Below are 18,178 nucleotides of genomic sequence, written 5' to 3' on the forward strand. Positions count from 1 at the left end.
AACGAGGGGCGGGGCGGGGCGGGGCCACGCATACCTGGCAACACGGAGAACAGCTTTGTTAACGCTTCGTTGAACCAACATGGCAGACAATGACGCTATCGGCGACGACGAGAAGGTATTTATTTACCCTGAAAATCTTTGTTATGGGTGTTTCAATACCTTTAACAGCGGTCATGAAATTCAGCCGGGCTTCATGGGATTCTTAAAATGTAGAGTGAGTTGCGGTGCGTTCCATTTTAGGTGGAGCTAGCTAAGTTAAAGTAGTGCTGTATTTGACAGTTAAGTGCTTTGCGTATCATTCATGCATGAATATGCATTGTCTAGTGTTGTGTTAGCTAACTAATGTCTGGCTCTCCTGCCTGTTGTTAATAGATGAGTATTACTGAGTTTGAAGCCTGATTTAGCATAAACACCACTTTTAAATATAAGGAAACGGTTAGCTAATGCTATATGGAAGGGTGTCGAGCTACTTCCTGCTTTTACAGTCACGATAAGGATAATGACGTCACTGTAGTTTAACAATATGGACACCCGTAATACCCACGCATAGTGTAGCGTTCTGTGTCTTCCACATTTGGAAGCCGTTTATGTTTAGATCTAACGCCCCTGAAACTGCAGTGGGTTCACGGGAGAGGGTGTTCCTGCAGTATGAAGACTGCTGCCCCTCTTCCTCCTGCTGCTACATGTTTAAAATAATGCTTTGCATTCCTGAAGCTGATGGTGTGGCCACACGTTTATTACCTCTAGACACCATTACAGTGATCATTTTAATGCTGTTCATGCAACAAACGTGCAGGTTAACTCCTTTTATTTAATGTTAGATAGAAACTCAAAATGTTTGAATTGTGTTGTGGAGAAACCAACTTTAAACTCTTATGAGAATGCATGGGCTGTGATGGAGTGACTATTCAGTGGCACATTTCAAATTGGTTCAAATTTATTTTGCCCCTTTGCCCTTTCAGCTTCATAACTCATCTGTAGGTCACTGCCTGAGGCTAAATAATCTTGACTGATGTCATCTTTGGCACAGTTGCACTAAAATGTACCAGTTACACTATGATGCAGGATGGGTTAGGAGTAATCGAGATCACAAAAGAGGGATGAAAAGATACCTCACCTCTTCACTTGTGAGTTTGATGCATATTCACACTTGCATACGTGCGTCTAAAAAAAGCCCATGGGCAGCGAACACCTACACCGCCTGCCATCTAAGGAGTGGCCAAATAGAGCTAACAAGTCTGTTGCCAAGACCGTTAGCAGACTGCTCATTAATAAACTGTGATTACTTGCAGACTTTTCACTTCTCAAAGACATCATGTTATATCAAATGGCAACAAAAACCTGATTTTAAAAAAAAATCAAACATTAGATTTTGGCTTTTGTTATTCTACTTCTCTGGAGTTCCTGTAAGCAACAAGAGAACTCACCATAAGCTACTAACTGGTGATTATGGGATGCCTTCTTCTATTTTTGATTTTACATTACATGACAAATTATTTCATTTATTTCTAGGTCCGCATTGCAGCTGATTTTTTGATGCATGCTCCTCCTGGAGAATTCAATGAAGTCTTCAATGGTGAGTTTAATATTTGGTTTGGTTTTATATTTGGTTGACCACCTGCGTTTTAATATGTATGGAAGCGATTTGTTAAAGCTTTTCTTGTGTTGATTCTTCTTTTCAGATGTGCGAGTACTGCTTGAAAATGACAGTCTTCTCAAAGAGGGGACAGCTCAGTGGGTTTTTTTTTTTTTCAACCTCCGTTAGTGTTTAAGATATTATGAATGTACATTCTGATTGTGTGTACTTTCTTTATATAGTGCTTTTGCTCAGTACAATATGGATCAGTTCATCCTTGCCAAAATAGATGGATATGAGGATCAGGCAAGCTTGTTCTCCATAACTTCCTTTCTACTTTTAACACCATAAAATGTAGCGATTATTTTACATTGTAATGATAATGATCTTTTTCTTCTGCAGGTCCTGATAACGGAGCATGGAGACCTGGGTAATGGCTGTTTCTTTGACCCTCAAAACAATATCTCTTTCAAGTTTGACCACCTAAGAAAGCAAGCCAGCGACCCCCAGCCCCACGAGACGGACGCAGCCCTCAGGCCATGGAGAGATGCCTGTGATTCTGCCCTGAGAGCCTACGTCAAAGACTACTACCCCAGTGGAGTTTGCACTGTAAAATTGCGCCCTACTGTGCACACAGTGTACTGGATTGGACACTACGACTCCACCACTAATTTTTTTTATTTGCTTCAGGTTTATGGGAAAATAATCGATGGCCAGCAAACCATTATAGCTTGCATCGAGGGCCATCAATTTCAGCCTGTAAACTTCTGGTATGTTCATGGAGTATACTGATCTAATTTTAAACTTTTTTTTCAAATTGACCCTGACGGTTATGTTGAATTTAGAGGGGCTGAGAGAGTTTGGTTCCGTAATTTTTTTCTTCTTCTCCTTTTACCAGGAATGGTTGCTACCGCTCTGAATGGAAGTTCAGCATTTCACAGCCTACAACAGAGTTGGTCGGCGTCATGAAAATACAGGTTCATTAAATGATTATCATCTTAGCTGTGAAGCTGTGAAGTTTGTTTCACAGTAGTCTTCATGTCCTTTCTTCAATCCAGGTTCATTATTACGAGGATGGAAATGTGCAGCTTGTCAGTCATAAAGATGTAAATGAAACACTGAAAGTGACTGTAAGTACTTTAAATGCTTGTACTATTTTAACTATAGTGTTTCCTGAAACTATGCAGTTTCATTTAGTTGTAGTCTGTTTAATTTCATTCACATTCTATTGTCTTACATTAACTTAATTAACCAAACAACATGTTTTTTGCAGGATGAGAGTCAGACTGCAAAGGACCTTGTGAAAATTATTGAGAAAGAGGAGCTTGGATACCAGGTATGTGTGACTCTAAGGCGATGCCTCCAGTCGTGATTCAGTAGTTTCTATTATTTCGCTGCGTTTCCCTCCTCCTTGGGGAAGCAGTTGCTCAGCCCACTAGGTCTTGGGCTGGGGACTGCTGATTCAAGATCCACCTGTGGACCAAAAATTTAGAGTGTGAACTGGTATTTAGAGAGATCCTAGTTTACGTCCTGAGCACTGCCAAGGTGCATTTGAGCAAGGCACCGTCCCAAATAATGAATTGCTTTTTGGGCGCACTATGAAGCAGCTGCCACCGCTCTACCAACATCTTCTCCTATGCATGCCTACAGGCCCCACGTGTATGAACATATAAAAAAAAGAGTGGAAGGTGGGCCTTATAATTTAGTGCGCCTTACAGTGTGAAAAATACTGTACTGAAAACACAACAGTGGTGACAATCCAGAGGAACGTTAGGCCATAGTTCAAGGTGAAGCAACATGTTTATAACCCATTAGCAAATTAGAGTTACATTGTTGTTCATCTTTATACCAACTTCCCAGAGTGCATTTTGAACACTTAAGCGTGAACATAAAACTGCATTAAATGGTGATTTTGGCTAGCAAGTGTTTGAATGCTTATACAAGCTTTGCAAGTGAATTATAAAATATGTTGTCTTTCCGTGAAAAGTGTCTGGAAGTTCCACCTTATTTTATGTTTTCTGATCAATCGTGAAGCAATGAAATAATTTTCAGTGACTGTCAGTAGTTGTTAGCTAGATTGACGTCTAGTTCAGCTCAGGGGTTTCTCCACCACAAACCAGCAGCATCCCTTGATTGATATCGGTCTTCAAAATAAAAACAAAACAATTCTTGTTGTGTGTAGAGCTATTTTTTTTCCATTTGTCACACATTTGTTTTTTCATAAAATGTCCTGTTGTCATGCCCTGACGCCTGTCTCTGTGTTTTCAGGTGGCTATCGGTGAGAACTATCAGACCATGTCAGGAACCACGTTCAAAGCTTTACGCAGACAACTCCCAATCACCCGCACCAAGATCGACTGGAACAAGATTCTCAGCTACAGGGTTGGCAAGGAGATGCAGAGTACTTAATGGGCCGAGGCTGCTGGAGTTACGACATATTGAAGACGAGTCGATGTTCACGCAAACGTGTGATGCAGCATATCTACTATTTTATGTCCTTCCAGAAGAGACATTTGTTAAGGTTTTTATTTGTCTCCAGAGATTCACAGCGTTGTTGTGAACTACAAGGGGTGCCTTCATTTTCAAAATGGTGTTGGGTCGTGTAACTGTGCGCCATTTGCAAAGAATTTTTTTTTTTTTTTTTTAACTAATACTGCCTTTAGTGATACTGTGAGCATTTGGGCCATTCCCTGCTTTCAGTCTTCACACACACAGTTGATGATCCTCTGAATGGACCCCTTGACTTTCATGTAGCAACTAATTTCCTTCTATACAATACAACTGATAATCCTCAAGGGTGTCCATTATTTCCATAGATTTCTAATAACAAAAGGCAAATAGTGTATGCAGGTCCACATGTTAGCTGACTGGAGAGACATTTGACGTTGCCGTAAGTCATACAGTTTATTTTTCAGCTAATATTTATGCGTCCCTTGGATACAGGGTCGTATCCAGTGGATCTGCCAAAGCATACATTTTTGTTTGCCGATTCACTGAACATATTTTGTCTTCCTTTCTGGAGTATGTTGTATAGAAATATTTTAGGTGATAATCCCTCTATATCCACAAGACCGATCAAGTATTGTGTCCTCCTTCCAGCGATTTGCCTTTAGTGCTTGCTGTATTTTTTTATATAACCTGTAAGTACATTTATTATTCATGAAATAAACATATGATCTTCAGAAAAACGGTTATCTTCTTTCGTTCGACATCATTACCTATTCATTTATTTAAGAGCCTGTTCAGGAGATTAACCTGTTTGACAATTTTTTGTTAGAAAAATGTGCTGTTAAGCTTTTTGCAAACAGATCAATCAAAATTATCCATGAGTGACCGTTGTGATGTAGGCTGTTCTGTTTTATTTAAGAATGTTGAGTCATCAGATGTAGTTTAACTACAGTGGACTGACCGTGTTCATGTTATGTGAAAAAGTGGACCAGCTGTTGTCAGTGAGAGAAGTTCGAACACCAGTGTTGTATCAGATGAGTTTGAAGTCCTGGCTGCAGCCACACGGGGGCGCTGCTGCCCCAGCGGTTAACCAGTGAAGCTCTGCGGCGACAGAATCAGCTTCAACTATTCGATTCTTGAAGGTTAAAGGTCTAAACCTCCCAGAGCGCTCTGCCAGCCTGCTGGTCAAAAACTGGAGGCTGCCTAGCATCACTGTGGACATGTCACAACTGCTAAGTCATCTTTCATTATACAAAGTCAGCAGAGTATGTTTCAAAATCTCATTATACTACTGCATGTATAGTGACAAAGGCTTTCTATTTCTATTTCTATTTCTATTTCAGAGACAGAAGACAGTATTACAGTTAATACCATGTTTTATGAAGATATAAAAAGCAGAATTATTTCCTATCCCAGGACATCTTTAGATCAACATTTGGAGCTTTTCTCAAGAGATTTTTTTTTTTTTTAAATTTAGATCAGAAGTGTTGTCACCTGTGAATGTGCCACAGTACCAGTCAAATAAAATGTATTATATAATAATTATAAATATATAATTTAATAATATATATATAATAATTTAATAAAATATAATGCAATATAATAGATTTAATATAATATGATATAATATAATACAACATCATTTCATTTCATTTAATAGAATGGGCTAAGGGGCCGACTAGGTGATCACTAACCTGGGTTTCAATATGGGGCTCCTTCAGGAGCCTGGTACCACACCTCCTCAGCTGTCGACTGAGGAGGGGTGCACCGGCTCAGGACTTTGGAGAGATGCAGTAAAAACAAAAATGCTGGTTTCTTTCCCTTTTGTAAAGGTTTTAACGGCAGTGGACAGGTTGCTGTCTGTGCATACAGGTCTGAAATTGGATTTTACACACATGCTGACAAAACAGTAACCCAATCTACTGATATGAGACTGACTGGGCTCTCTTGTGAGATCTGTGCATTGTTTCTTTTAGAGTGTGACACAGCTGGTAACTGAGTTGGAGGGTAAAGGTGGTTTGTTTGAGGTCAGTCTGCTGTGTCACAGTAATGTGAAGATCTGGTGGTCTTTAAGTGAATGTCTAGCAAATCTTTATCAAAAGCAGGATGAATATGATCTCCTCATGGACACCTGATGAATTATAAATGACTACCTCTGATTGTTTTTGACCTTGCCAAGGCAACCTGTCTGTTAAACACTATCAGGCCTCATCGTTGGTATATCACTGTGCCATTAGTGATCAGTGGAGCAAAAAGGGCAGCCCACTGACCCAGCCATTAACTAGCGACAGAGGCAAAAAGGCCTCAGAGCAGAATGCAAAAATACATACAGTAGGTTTTAGCAGGAGAGGATTTTAAAAGCCTGTGTTGTAGATGAAGAATCAACTCAGAAAAATTAAGTGTACAAAATGTGCCCACATCTAAAGCAGATATTATTTTAACAGGCTGGCAGAGAACGTTTGCTTGATGTGACTGCGTGAGACAAGAAAGCACTGAGTGAAACAGCCTTTAATCCCATAAATGATTAATTTGGTCTGCATATCTAGTTTTGCGCTGTTTGTCCCCATCAAGGACGTTGTAAAGCTCAGAGCACTACATCTTCATCCAGCACCAAGTTGAGCCAACAGAAAGAACGGTTTGTTTTTAGACTGACATTCATGATCACAACTAATGTAGTTAAATAAGTCCTTTTGAATGTATTTTAAATGTTTTGAGTCAGTTGCATTGCAGCTTGTGATCTATTTTTAACCAAACATTATTCGACTCATTTTTTAAAGAGTTTGCCAGAAACATCCGCTCCCACAGTCAGTGACTCCAAAGCAAAAAAAAAACCTGAACAAAGTTTTTCCCTACTTATGGTGTGATGCTCACATCTACATTATCACCGCCATCCCCTGAATAAAGGAACAAAAACAGGAAAGAATCTTGATGTCTGATGTCATCGTTACATCACAGGAAGGAAACGTCTCACAGTTAGGATACATGTTTAATGAAAGGCACTCTTTACAGGATAAATAAACATAGCAAAGTATGACACTGTATACTGTACAATGTTGACACATACAGCAACGGTCCTCAAATATTCAGTGCGACATAGCATAGTAAAGTGCTAACTGATGTTATCTTATTGCATTTGATATCAATTTCATTTATTGCTCATTCCATGGGTCAAAAGCACAACATGTTCCTTTTCCACCCACACATTATGTCATTATTGCATATTTTAAAATTATTAGAAAGGCATCGTTCCATCCATCCCCTCCATCACTATTTCTACATAAGCTTGATTATTTTAAATGATTGGAATATGGCATGCATATATAAATACTATTTCATGATTCCAGGTGAGGAACAAATACTGTTTTTGGGGTTTTTTTCACAGATTCAGTTGAACCTTTAAGTTCCCCCTTCAGATAGAATAGAACTTTCATAATACAGAATATTTTGATACAGTTAGCAATAATAAATAGATAAAGATTTGAGTTTGTGATAGAAATAGTTTAACCTCATTTCGGCACACTGTGTCATGCAATACAAATGAGAGGACAAAAGTAAATAGACAATTGTCCCAATGCAAGAGTGGAAAATTGTTAAGTTTTGTCTTCTTATGGGTTCTTTCTATTTAATAACAACATTATATGTTAGCTGACATTTGAATACACTTTTTTTCCCCTGCCAACACACAATGGTGTGTCGCTCAAAAGCAGGTAACAGATGTGTGAAAAAGAAATGCAGTTCAACAAACTGATTTCGTATGAGGAAAATACCAAATAAGAAGAATGACAGTTATTGAGATAAAACTTACAGTTTTAAATGATGGGAATGAGTCATGCCACTCATGCATGCACGATAATAAAGTGAACGTTACACATTTTAATTTATATTAAACTGTCTTACCGTGAGACAAATCAAAGGCGAGCTCACCTCTCGGCTATTTATCAGACATACTGTATATTGTTACGCTGCGTCAGATGAAGAAGTGCTGCAGTTTGAGCAGTCACATCTTCAGATCTGCTGATAAGACGATGTCTGCAGTGATGTCCTCTAGCCTTTCACTGGACACATTCTGCCTGACCTTGAAAACCATGCCAAGTTCTATCTAGATTTTGCTGAACAGGATGAATGGAAGAAAAACACAAAACTGGAATGAATTTCTAGCTTCGAGTGTAATTCTAATTTAATTATGCATTTGTTAGAAACACTTTAGACTTCTCATAAAACTTACTTATTATGATTTTAAGCATATTTTGGTGTCTTGTACTGTCGCTATAATCTAAGGAGAAAAATTTATTGCACAAGTTTACCATCACATTTTTCCTCATTTTGTACACTTCTGTTCTTCTCATTGAGGTTAACCATCCTGATTGTTGCTGAGTTGTGTTAATTGCACTTAAACACATTCACAAACCAACAGGCTTTTTTGTAAAGGCTGCTTTGCAAGAAAGCACCTTTTAATACTGTAACAATATGAAGAAATACTGCCAAGTCTGGAGTATAAAACAGAGGAAGATAAAGTGATATTATCTGGTGCATCAGCATTTTTGATTTGTCCGTTTTTTTTTCATGCCTTTATAATCAGTATATGTTTCTCAATCAGTGCATACCGTTTTTCTCATTTTGCCAGGTGCTGTTACTTTTGCTTAGTGAAGGTGTGCTTCCATACTTGTTAGCAGCAGATGTTTTCTGAGCGGCTTCTGCTGCTGCATCCATGATCTGTTTCTCCTCCTGCTCAGTTTCACGGTGGTAAAAATAGTTAAAGTTGGAGACAATGACGGGTACGGGCAAGGCAATGGTCAGGACGCCAGCAATAGCACAGAGGGTGCCAACCATTTTGCCTCCCATTGTGATGGGGCACATATCTCCATAGCCTACAGTGGTCATTGTCACCACCGCCCACCAGAAGCCGTCAGGGATGCTGACAAATTGTGTCTGGGGTTCATCCACTTCTGCAAAGTAGATGGCACTTGAGAAAAGGATGACTCCTATAAAAAGGAAGAAGATGAGCAGTCCAAGTTCTCTCATGCTGGCCTTCAAGGTCTGTCCCAAGATCTGAAGTCCTTTCGAGTGCCGAGAGAGTTTAAAAATTCTGAAAACTCGAACTAGACGAATGATACGTAGGATTGCCAGGGACATGTTCTGACCAGAATTTGCATCATCAGGAGTCGTCGCTAGCTCTGTCCCCAGGGTAACAAAGTAGGGAATAATGGAGACTATGTCAATGATATTCATGATGTTGTTGAAGAAGTCACTTTTGCTCGGGCACACCACAAAACGGACACCAACTTCAAAGCAGAACCAAATGATGCAAATAGTCTCCACTATGAAAAAGGGATCTGTGAAATAGGCGATGATGTCTTTAGTGGAGGGAGGAGAGGCAGGACTGTCTTGGGTCCCATTGATGATTTGGGTTAAAGTTGTTACAAGTTCATCTTCTATCCTAAACTCGGGCAGAGTTTCTAGGCAGAAGATGAAGATGGAAATCACAATGACAAACACAGAAACAAGAGCTACAGATTTGGCTGCGCTGGAACTTTCTGGATATTCAAAGAGAAGCCAGAATTGTCGTTGGAGCTCATTGGTAGGCAAAAGGACATCCGGCTCTTTGATGAACCCTTCATCTTCACGGAACTGCTCCATTGCTTCATTGCCCAACTCATAGAAAACAATCTCATTAGCAAAAACATCTAATGGAACATTGGCTGGTCTGCGGATTCTCCCTCCTGACTGGTAGTAGTACAGGATACCGTCAAAAGATGGGCGATTTCTGTCAAAGAAGTACTCGTTCCTCATTGGATCAAAGTAGCTTATCCTCTTCATGGGGTCGCCGAGTAGTGTCTCTGGAAATTTATTCAGAGTGCTGACCTGCGTCTCAAACATCAGACCGGAAACATTGATGATAATTTTCTCATCTTTATCTTCCGTGTAGTGCTTTTCAAACAAATCTTCATTCTCATAGCAGTCCTTTGCCATCTTACTGAATACGCTGTCAGTGGGAGACTCGCTGTTGATCAGGAGCTTCAGATTTGACATCAAGCTGCCAGAGCTGGAGTTTGCTTTAGTGGTCAGTGTGAGGGGAGAGGATGCTGACAAGCCTTCTTGACCTGACTGTTGCCCAAGTTGTCCTCTATGTGGTGATAGGTGAGGAGAAGTCAGACGGCGGACTAAAAGATTCTGATCAGGTTCCTCTGATGTTGGGGAAGTTGGGTATCCAGAGTCACTCGGGTCCCCCAGGTTGATGCCAACCTCGTCCATGCTCTCAAAATTAACCAGTGGCACCTCCATCCCTTTGTTTTAGCCACAGCTCCTTCTCTCAGCCCGGTTTGAATGCAGGAGACAGAAGGGACACCACAGCCAGTGCCACACTGATGTTCCCAGCAGGGCTTCCTCCACCCTGGTAATCATTCAGGCAAGCGTTGGCAGGTTTTGTAGGCAGTCCTCTGTGTAATCTGTAGAGGAGGGGTAGAAAAGAAAAGTTGTGTTATATTTTATCTTACAGTGCAAAGCAGTTTTGTTGCTAAAGAGATTTTTTCTGTCAGCTCCTGTTTACATCAGCAGTGAACCTGCCATCTGATACTGTGCTTGTACAGTTACTTTTTCACCCAAATCACTCCCTCATCTAAACGAAAACACAAACTGCGCAAATTTGTATGTGAAAATGCTTACATAGTGTGGGGGTATAGCATTATTGCTGATCGAGTGTTTCAAAGTTCTTCATTGGAAACACATTTATTTATTTGAATTACTAAAAGTTATCCATTTTCAAACTTGTGTCTTGTTTGATTTGGATTCTCGACAAGACTGTTTATTGTTACATTTATCCGGCTCAGACAGGTAACCAAATCCCGACACACACTTCTTAAGCTGCTGCGTCTGTGCGTACTTGACACCGAGGGCCCTGTGCTCTCGGAGAGACTTACCTGGTGTTATTTTCACTTGCATTATCGCTGATAATGTAACATTCTGATGTAAGATTGATTCGTCTTATGTAAGGACATCATGATAAGGCTTATGCAAAAAAAGAAAACAAAAAAACCCCAAATATTGATTGTGCAGTGTCAGCAAGGGGGGAAGGGGGAGTGTCGAATAAAAAGAAAGAAGAGATGAAGATGTAGACAGCAGAGGGGAGGTATTATATCTACACCTTTGCATCTTAAACACTTTTAATTGTTTCTAAATGCTGCTCTTAAGGGACTAAAATCTTCCACCAAACTAACTTAGCCTCAGCTCACACTGACCTACACTACAGTGACTACAGTACACTATAAGACACAGCAGATTCACTAGCATTGCTGCCCTTGTCAGACTGGGACATACATGCACACAAACATCTAATTAAGAAATAATTTCCGAGGGCGTGCAGAGATCTCGAACACTCACCCGTATCCCTGGATCTGCAGGAGTTTTTGTGCCCTCTGTACCCTGCTTTCCAGCTCTGCTTGAGATCCCCTTCCTCCTTTCAATCTCTCCCTCATTCAGACTCACAATCAAGAGTGTCCCAGCTCTATTAAAGCTACCATTGGGTAATTTAATACCCTAAGCGAAACCAGAGATGCCAGAGTTACCCACATGCCCTCACAGACGTACGCAAGCACGCACAAACACATGGCAAACGTCCACACATGCAGGCAAACTCACTGTATCTTGAATGTGGGGGGGTCACTTGGCTTTTGTTTTCCCCTGCTCGCTCTTCCTTCAGTGGGATAAGTGAGGACGGCATAGGTGGCTCTCTGATAGGAGATTTACTCTTCAGGAGCCAATCACTGTTTGATGTAGCAAAGGCAGAGTGGGACCCACTCTTTCCCTTCTCTTTCCTGCAGAGTAAGCAACCACATGCTGGACCATCCAATCCCCCCTCACCTTTGGGATTATATTCTATTCTTCCCTTGTTAAAGCGCTGCTCATAGCTCTCAATACGCGCAGCAGCACACATCTGTCCAGAGGCTTCAGCTCCGTCTCCTTTACAAGCTTAGTAATAAACAGCGACAAGAAGTGATTGTTCACTTGACATCACTATTCTATTACATTTTATTGACATTTTAATTTTTTACAAATGCTAACAAAATATTTTTTTCTTTTTCTTACCATATGCTAGACACTAGCATACGTTTTAATGATTATTACCCTATTGGGGGTACTTGAGGAGTAGAGTATATATTTGTGAGAGGTTTATTTGTTTGAGAGAAAATCGAAACATTTTTTTCCACCCTTCAGCTGAAGAGTGGAAAATATTTTTTTTAGTCCAGCTGTGCAGGATTTTGCTTAACTCCCTGGCTTTGACAAAATGTGACAAACAAATTCAAAGTGGGGAATTTCCTTTATTTAAAAGGGAATCTTTACTCTTTCCAGGAGCAAAAAAACTTTAATCAAAGTTTGTCTCTTACTTTTTCACTAGGGCTGCCAATTTTGGCATCACGGGTTGAATATTATGTTACCTGATAAAGAAGCGGTTGTCTGACATCAGAAGCTATTCCCTCATCTTCCTGCTGCAGCCAGGGAGCCGGCTATCTGCTGGTCGCTGTCACATTGCGGCACGAGCAGCACCACTGCAGGCACATGGCTTCAAGGTCACAGAAAACTGTTTTGAGACTTTCCTATCCATCATCACACACCATCACCTCCCGGCACCTCATTACGCTTCATCACAGGAACATCATGCACTGTGCCTTACTGAGAATGAGCTTTTGTTTGCGAGATTTATAGTCAGTTCGACATGCACACACAGCATGGGACATATGTCAGTATGTGTATGTGCAGAAGCAAACATCACTCAGCTAATTGGACATATTCTATATATCACAGGGACCTTTTTCATTTTTATTTTTTTCTTATCCTGCAAATTTTCAGAGCTTGTCAGTGAGAATACAGTCTGTTGATCCATGACCTGTAACCCTCCTCATAATAGAACTTGATGTAGAGACAGGAAGATGGACAGCCAGGGGGCAGTCACAGTCTAGATGATTCCGACTGAATGGCTAAGCAATCAATACACCCCCTATGAAACGATTTGTGTCAGAAAAATGGGAAAGGGAAGGTAAACCATGCGATGGACTACAGCCACTGCAGTGCCTCTTCTCTCAAGATGACTCTCAGTGAACCAGATGGATAACATCCCTGCCTCTGTCCTTCTATGCAACCCTCCATCCATCATCCATCCCTCCTCCCATGGGTCCAGCCCTCCCCTGATGACATTGTCACCTTACCCGTTAACTATGTTGACAAAGCAGTTCCTCCATCAGCGTGCTTATATGTGAACTATGCTGACACTGCACGGGGACAAGCACCTTTTGTACACCTTTACAAAGCTTGACTTTGAACCGTGGGTTCCTGACAGGAATACAAACATTTGTTGAGGGAATACAAATTTGAACCGTAACACTGAACTATTCAGATTGCTTAAGAAGTTTTATTTTGCTACATCCTCCATTATTTCTCCTATCAGATGTTTGCATGTATATATTCTCTTCAATGACATTTTGATGTGAGGGAAAAGCTGAAATATGTGGCAAAGCATTCACAGCAACTCAATGAGCTAACAACTCAGACCAGAGAGACACAAACATATACTGTGCATGTACAATATTCCGATAAACTGGAGCTGAGAGGACGCAGGGAAAAAAAATATTAGCAATCAAAATAGAGAGAAAACAGAGCAAAGAGTGTAAATGAAACTTTTAACTGGAATAAACTTTCAATATCTCAGAACCCAGAGCTGTGATGCAACAGAGATGAAATGAGGGAGATGGGGAGATGAGGGATGCCATGTGACTGCAATCCCTGGACAGGCACTGATATGAATATATGGGAAATATTTTCTGCAAGGTCAACTTCTCAAAGGCACCAATATTTATAGAAACTTTATCTGTACTGAAATTAGCGTCTAAACTTAAAAAAGAGGGGATTAAAAAGTGAATTTCTCTGTTACACAACAGTGACACAACTCAGAGTTACTTCTTACCCAAATGTTACAACTGAGAACGCTCTGTATTGGCCGCAAAAGGATCTAACAACATAGTTTATGCATTTTACAAGTAACTGTGTGTATTTTTTTTCTGGTGGTGCATGTGCCAGCATCCAGCTTGTCTTCAGAGGACATGCATTTGTAACTTACAGATTGCAGTCAGGGGATTTCTGACTTTAAAACAGGTGTAAATGATGTATTTTCAAATCAATTTAGGATCTTGTGTTATCTGTAGAATCTAGCAACGTAGAAAGAGCAGAATGGAGTGAATTTAATTATTCTGGAATATTTTAAATGGCTCTTAAAGCTGCAAAGCTTTTTTGATGTTTAGTTTCAGAATTTTGCTTAAAACATCAGGATGTATTTTCTTCCAGGCTACATCACTCAATTAGATCACTGCAATTGTAGTCTTTATTGTAAACAACCAACATTGTCGAACCTCGACTTCCAAAGACAGCATCTTTCTCGACAGCCTAGGATTTTGTCTTATCCCATATCTTCCTTTATCAAAAGTACATCAGTAAGTGTGAATGCTCACACAGGCTCGTGGTGCATGGATGTTGTTGGAATGGTTTGGATTTATGTGAGTGTGCAAGTCCGCAAAAATATAAAACAGATATATAATACGTAGAATTTTTCCAGATACTTCATGATAAAACAATGTTCGCTCTTATGACTCTAATCTGCTCTGACTGATTAGAGGAACAAGCTGCAAATGTAAGACTGACCGACTGATTCATCACCTTTAAAGCTCATCTAGAGAAGATGACATCAAAGAACTCTTGGATCAAAATGTACAGTAACTGTTGATGTCATTATATTTGACTTACTATCAGTGCATTGTTTAAGGTGTTCATCTAACTTGAGTTTATAGTTATTTGATCAAGCACCTCAACTCTGTCTTTAGAGATGAAAGTAACCAAATCTATGGGCTATTCATCCTGGGCACATGATCTGAGTAATTCCATCTCAAAAGACCATATGCTCATCCATTAGGGGTGACAGGATTTCAAAGTGCATGTAAGGTGGTTCAGATTAGATATTCCAGCCTGGTAATCGTATATCTGTTGTAAAGGCAGCTGGTTATTCCAGTCTAGTAATCCTATATATTGTGGCAGAGGTTCTCCTTGTTGCAAATAACATGCAAGGTTGGGTCAGGAGGATACAAGGGCATGACAGCTAACCCCCGCACAGCTCACAACGCACTGTTAGATTATGTTATGTGGCTTGTAATCAAAAACCTCAGAGTGCCACAAGTTCAAGTGGATTCAGAGTTATGGCCTTCGCACACGTACAACGTTTGCACTCGTCAGGAGTTTGGCATCACTTGACTTGTGAGCTCACATGACAAACACGATCAGGTTTAAAAGGTTTAGAGACCACTGGAAGATTTTTTTTTCTTAATAATTCTTTATAGTGATTGAAAATGTTTTAAATACAGTAATATGCTATTTAATAAATATTGATGGTGCTGTCTTCTCACTTTCTGACTTTTAGTGCCAGCTCCATTATTTATCCATCTACCCTCTTGACCCCAGCGTATGACCATAAGCCCAGTCCCGCCTGAAAACGTCCTCTGTCTTCTCCTCTCCTTTGTCATCAGCCTTATCTTTCCCTGAATTACATTACATTCATTTCCCCTTTATTATCCAGCTACTTTGACTTAATTTATTGGGTTCGGTTGAAAAATAATAACAAAACAAAACATAGATCTATGAAAATACTTAACATGAAAACAATTAAATTTGCTAAATCAAGGTTCTAAAACACACCACAAATATTGATAGCAATGTATCATAAATGTTCAATCACACAGAGATTTTTTTTTTCCAACATAAAACTGCAAAAGGAAGCTGAAGCGGCACACGCATATCTTTTACATGTCATTACTGGTTTCTGTCTCACCATGTTTTTTACTGTAACATTCAAATTCATGTGACTGACTGAAACCCCCCCTCGCGTTAAAGTCTTTTAACAAGGTGCAACTGAACATAATACGAAGACTGTAAATACTTCATTAAAGTGGAATGAGTGTAAGTAACCTTATTGCATCATAGCTAATCACATATTAAATGTCCTTAAAGCGTCTTTTAACACATGTGATAAGGTATAAATTCATATCTTTTTCACCATAAAAAATCTCTTCAGAGTATTTTTTTTTCTTTTTAAGTTAAAAACTTTCACTGTAAGAAATCCTCTCATCTATTTGTACAGAAGGTTTCAGTCCGTCACACGACACTGGTGTCAGTTACACACTGGACCAGGACTTCCGTTGAGACAAGTTGTGATGTCACAAAATTCTGCTAATAAGTACACGTCTTTCTCCAGGCAGTTATTCTATAACGCTGCTTCACCTGTCATTATAAAAAGGACTGGAAGTGGAATCTGGGATATGTTAGTATCTTATTATCAGTACGGTGTAATCTAACCCCCGGGGCATTTAAAAAGAAATAGATAAAAATTATTATTATTATTATTATTATTGTTATTGTTATTATTATTATTGTTATTGTTATTGTTATTATTATTATTATTATTATTATTATTATTATTATTATTATTATTGTTGTTGTTGTTGTTGTTGTTGTTTTTGTTATTGTTATAACAACTACAAAGAACTAAAAAGATTCGGCATCATTATTTGAGCTTGAGGGTTTGTAATTTAAAGAGATGGCTACGCTGACTCTGAGGACTCAGCTAAGGAGATTATACAACACAGCAGCTCAGCCAAGAGAATCAACCTCAGAGATGAACAGTGTGGACCAAATACTACAGACTTAATTGAAATTTCTGGATCGTTTCCAGCCCTACTAATCAAAAGACAAATGCTAATCTTGAATAACTCTATAGACCCAGCAAGTTAGGGGGAGGAGACAACAAACCAATCAGATAGCAGCCACAACATTTACACTGGATCGTGCTCACTGATTACAAAACACCTTATTTGTGTAAACATTCATCCCTTGTCTCCGTGCATCCTCTGCTGCTGGAGTACAGGAACATTCTTCCTCAGCCAATGGGCGCTAAGTATTCATATACCTCTGCAAATCCCTTCAAATCACATGCAATGAGATGAATAATTCCTTTGAAGATGAATACCAATACACAAACCATACTTTGACATCAGTGTGGCTCACTGTCGAACAGAGAGGGTGGGTGAATGCAACTGTCGGTCAGAGCTCATCTAAAGCCTCCTGAGGTACACATACTGTATGTTCCCATATGGACGCCTTTAGTGATAGAACAGTAAGAGTGAGCAGTTACCTGTGACATCCATTGGATACATCTTTGCTATTGTTGTTTCACAGTCCCCTGTAATGATGACATAACACAAACACGTGTGAAATAATGCACAGAAGTCAAATTATCATCACAGGCTTCACTAATAAGGGAATTACAGCAGCAATCAATGCATCAATCTGATTTTTTTAATACTGTTTCACTGAATATATATAAAATACAATCATTGAATTAAATATACCTTGTTGTCCAACTGCTAAAGACGCCCCTGTATTTCCTCACGCATCCTGTTACGTTGATCCCATGGCAGAGTCTCAAGCAGTGGTTGTAAATCTCTTCAGTGTCTTGACAGAAGGCTGGGAATTTACAGTTAAATACCCCATAAACAAGACAGATGTTCTGACCAACAACTTGTTTCACTCGAATCAATGAGTCTGAATAGCACCAACATGAGCAATTTATTATGCTGCTCTCTATTCACATCAATTAATTCCAGCTTTTTGGAAGCAAATACTTATTCTTTTTCATGCTATAGTTATTCTTGGGGAATAAAAAATCTACAGGACTTTCAAACAAGCAAAGATTAATTGGTGAATATTTAAACATGATATTTTAGATTTAGGATTTTAGTATCAGTGCCCCAATGAGTTCAAATGGATAAGGAGAGATTCAATAGTAAAAGTCCAAACATACAGTATGTAGGGTCTTTGTGTATGTATGTGTATGTCATAGACATAGACTCGTGTCCACTGCCAAAAGAGCCACCAATGGGTGGTACGCATCAGACCTGGACCACAGACCAGGGGAATAGGTGGCCTGGTCTAATGAACCATTCTTTCTTTCACATCATGTGGATAACCGGGTGTGTGTTGCTTATCTGGGGAACCCGTGTCACCAGGATGCACTATGGGAAGAAGCCAAGCCAGCGGTTTGATGCTTTGGACAATGTCTTGCAG

At 39.7% G+C, this 18,178-nt stretch overlaps 2 protein-coding genes across 2 annotated transcripts; one reads left to right on the top strand and one right to left on the bottom strand.

Annotated features, from left to right (window-relative positions):
• Positions 1-17: 17 nt before the first annotated feature.
• LOC137594970 (F-actin-capping protein subunit alpha-1-like) lies at positions 18-4,755 on the top strand. Its single transcript, XM_068314703.1, has 10 exons — positions 18-115; positions 1,513-1,576; positions 1,683-1,734; positions 1,819-1,882; positions 1,979-2,185; positions 2,267-2,346; positions 2,475-2,553; positions 2,635-2,706; positions 2,850-2,912; positions 3,845-4,755. The coding sequence occupies exons 1-10, from the start codon at positions 80-82 to the stop codon at positions 3,983-3,985; spliced, it is 858 nt and encodes a 285-aa protein (XP_068170804.1). The 5' UTR covers positions 18-79; the 3' UTR covers positions 3,986-4,755.
• A 3,862-nt stretch (positions 4,756-8,617) lies between these two features.
• On the bottom strand, positions 8,618-10,306 carry LOC137594969 (potassium voltage-gated channel subfamily A member 10). The gene has a single exon (XM_068314702.1). It carries the CDS (start codon positions 10,304-10,306, stop codon positions 8,618-8,620), a length of 1,689 nt encoding a protein of 562 aa, XP_068170803.1.
• Positions 10,307-18,178: the final 7,872 nt, after the last annotated feature.

Source organism: Antennarius striatus, chromosome 5 (genome assembly GCF_040054535.1).
Source record: "Antennarius striatus isolate MH-2024 chromosome 5, ASM4005453v1, whole genome shotgun sequence".
Taxonomy (NCBI): domain Eukaryota; kingdom Metazoa; phylum Chordata; class Actinopteri; order Lophiiformes; family Antennariidae; genus Antennarius; species Antennarius striatus.

Excerpts from the sequence above, each read along its gene's own strand:
- LOC137594970 (XM_068314703.1), top strand. The coding sequence starts at position 80 with ATGGCAGACAATGACGCTATCGGCGACGACGAGAAG. Across the intron at positions 1,577-1,682 it reads ATTCAATGAAGTCTTCAATG|ATGTGCGAGTACTGCTTGAA; the intron begins GTGAGTTTAATA and ends TCTTCTTTTCAG. Across the intron at positions 2,707-2,849 it reads ATGAAACACTGAAAGTGACT|GATGAGAGTCAGACTGCAAA; the intron begins GTAAGTACTTTA and ends TGTTTTTTGCAG.
- LOC137594969 (XM_068314702.1), bottom strand. The coding sequence starts at position 10,306 with ATGGAGGTGCCACTGGTTAATTTTGAGAGCATGGACGAGGTTGGCATC.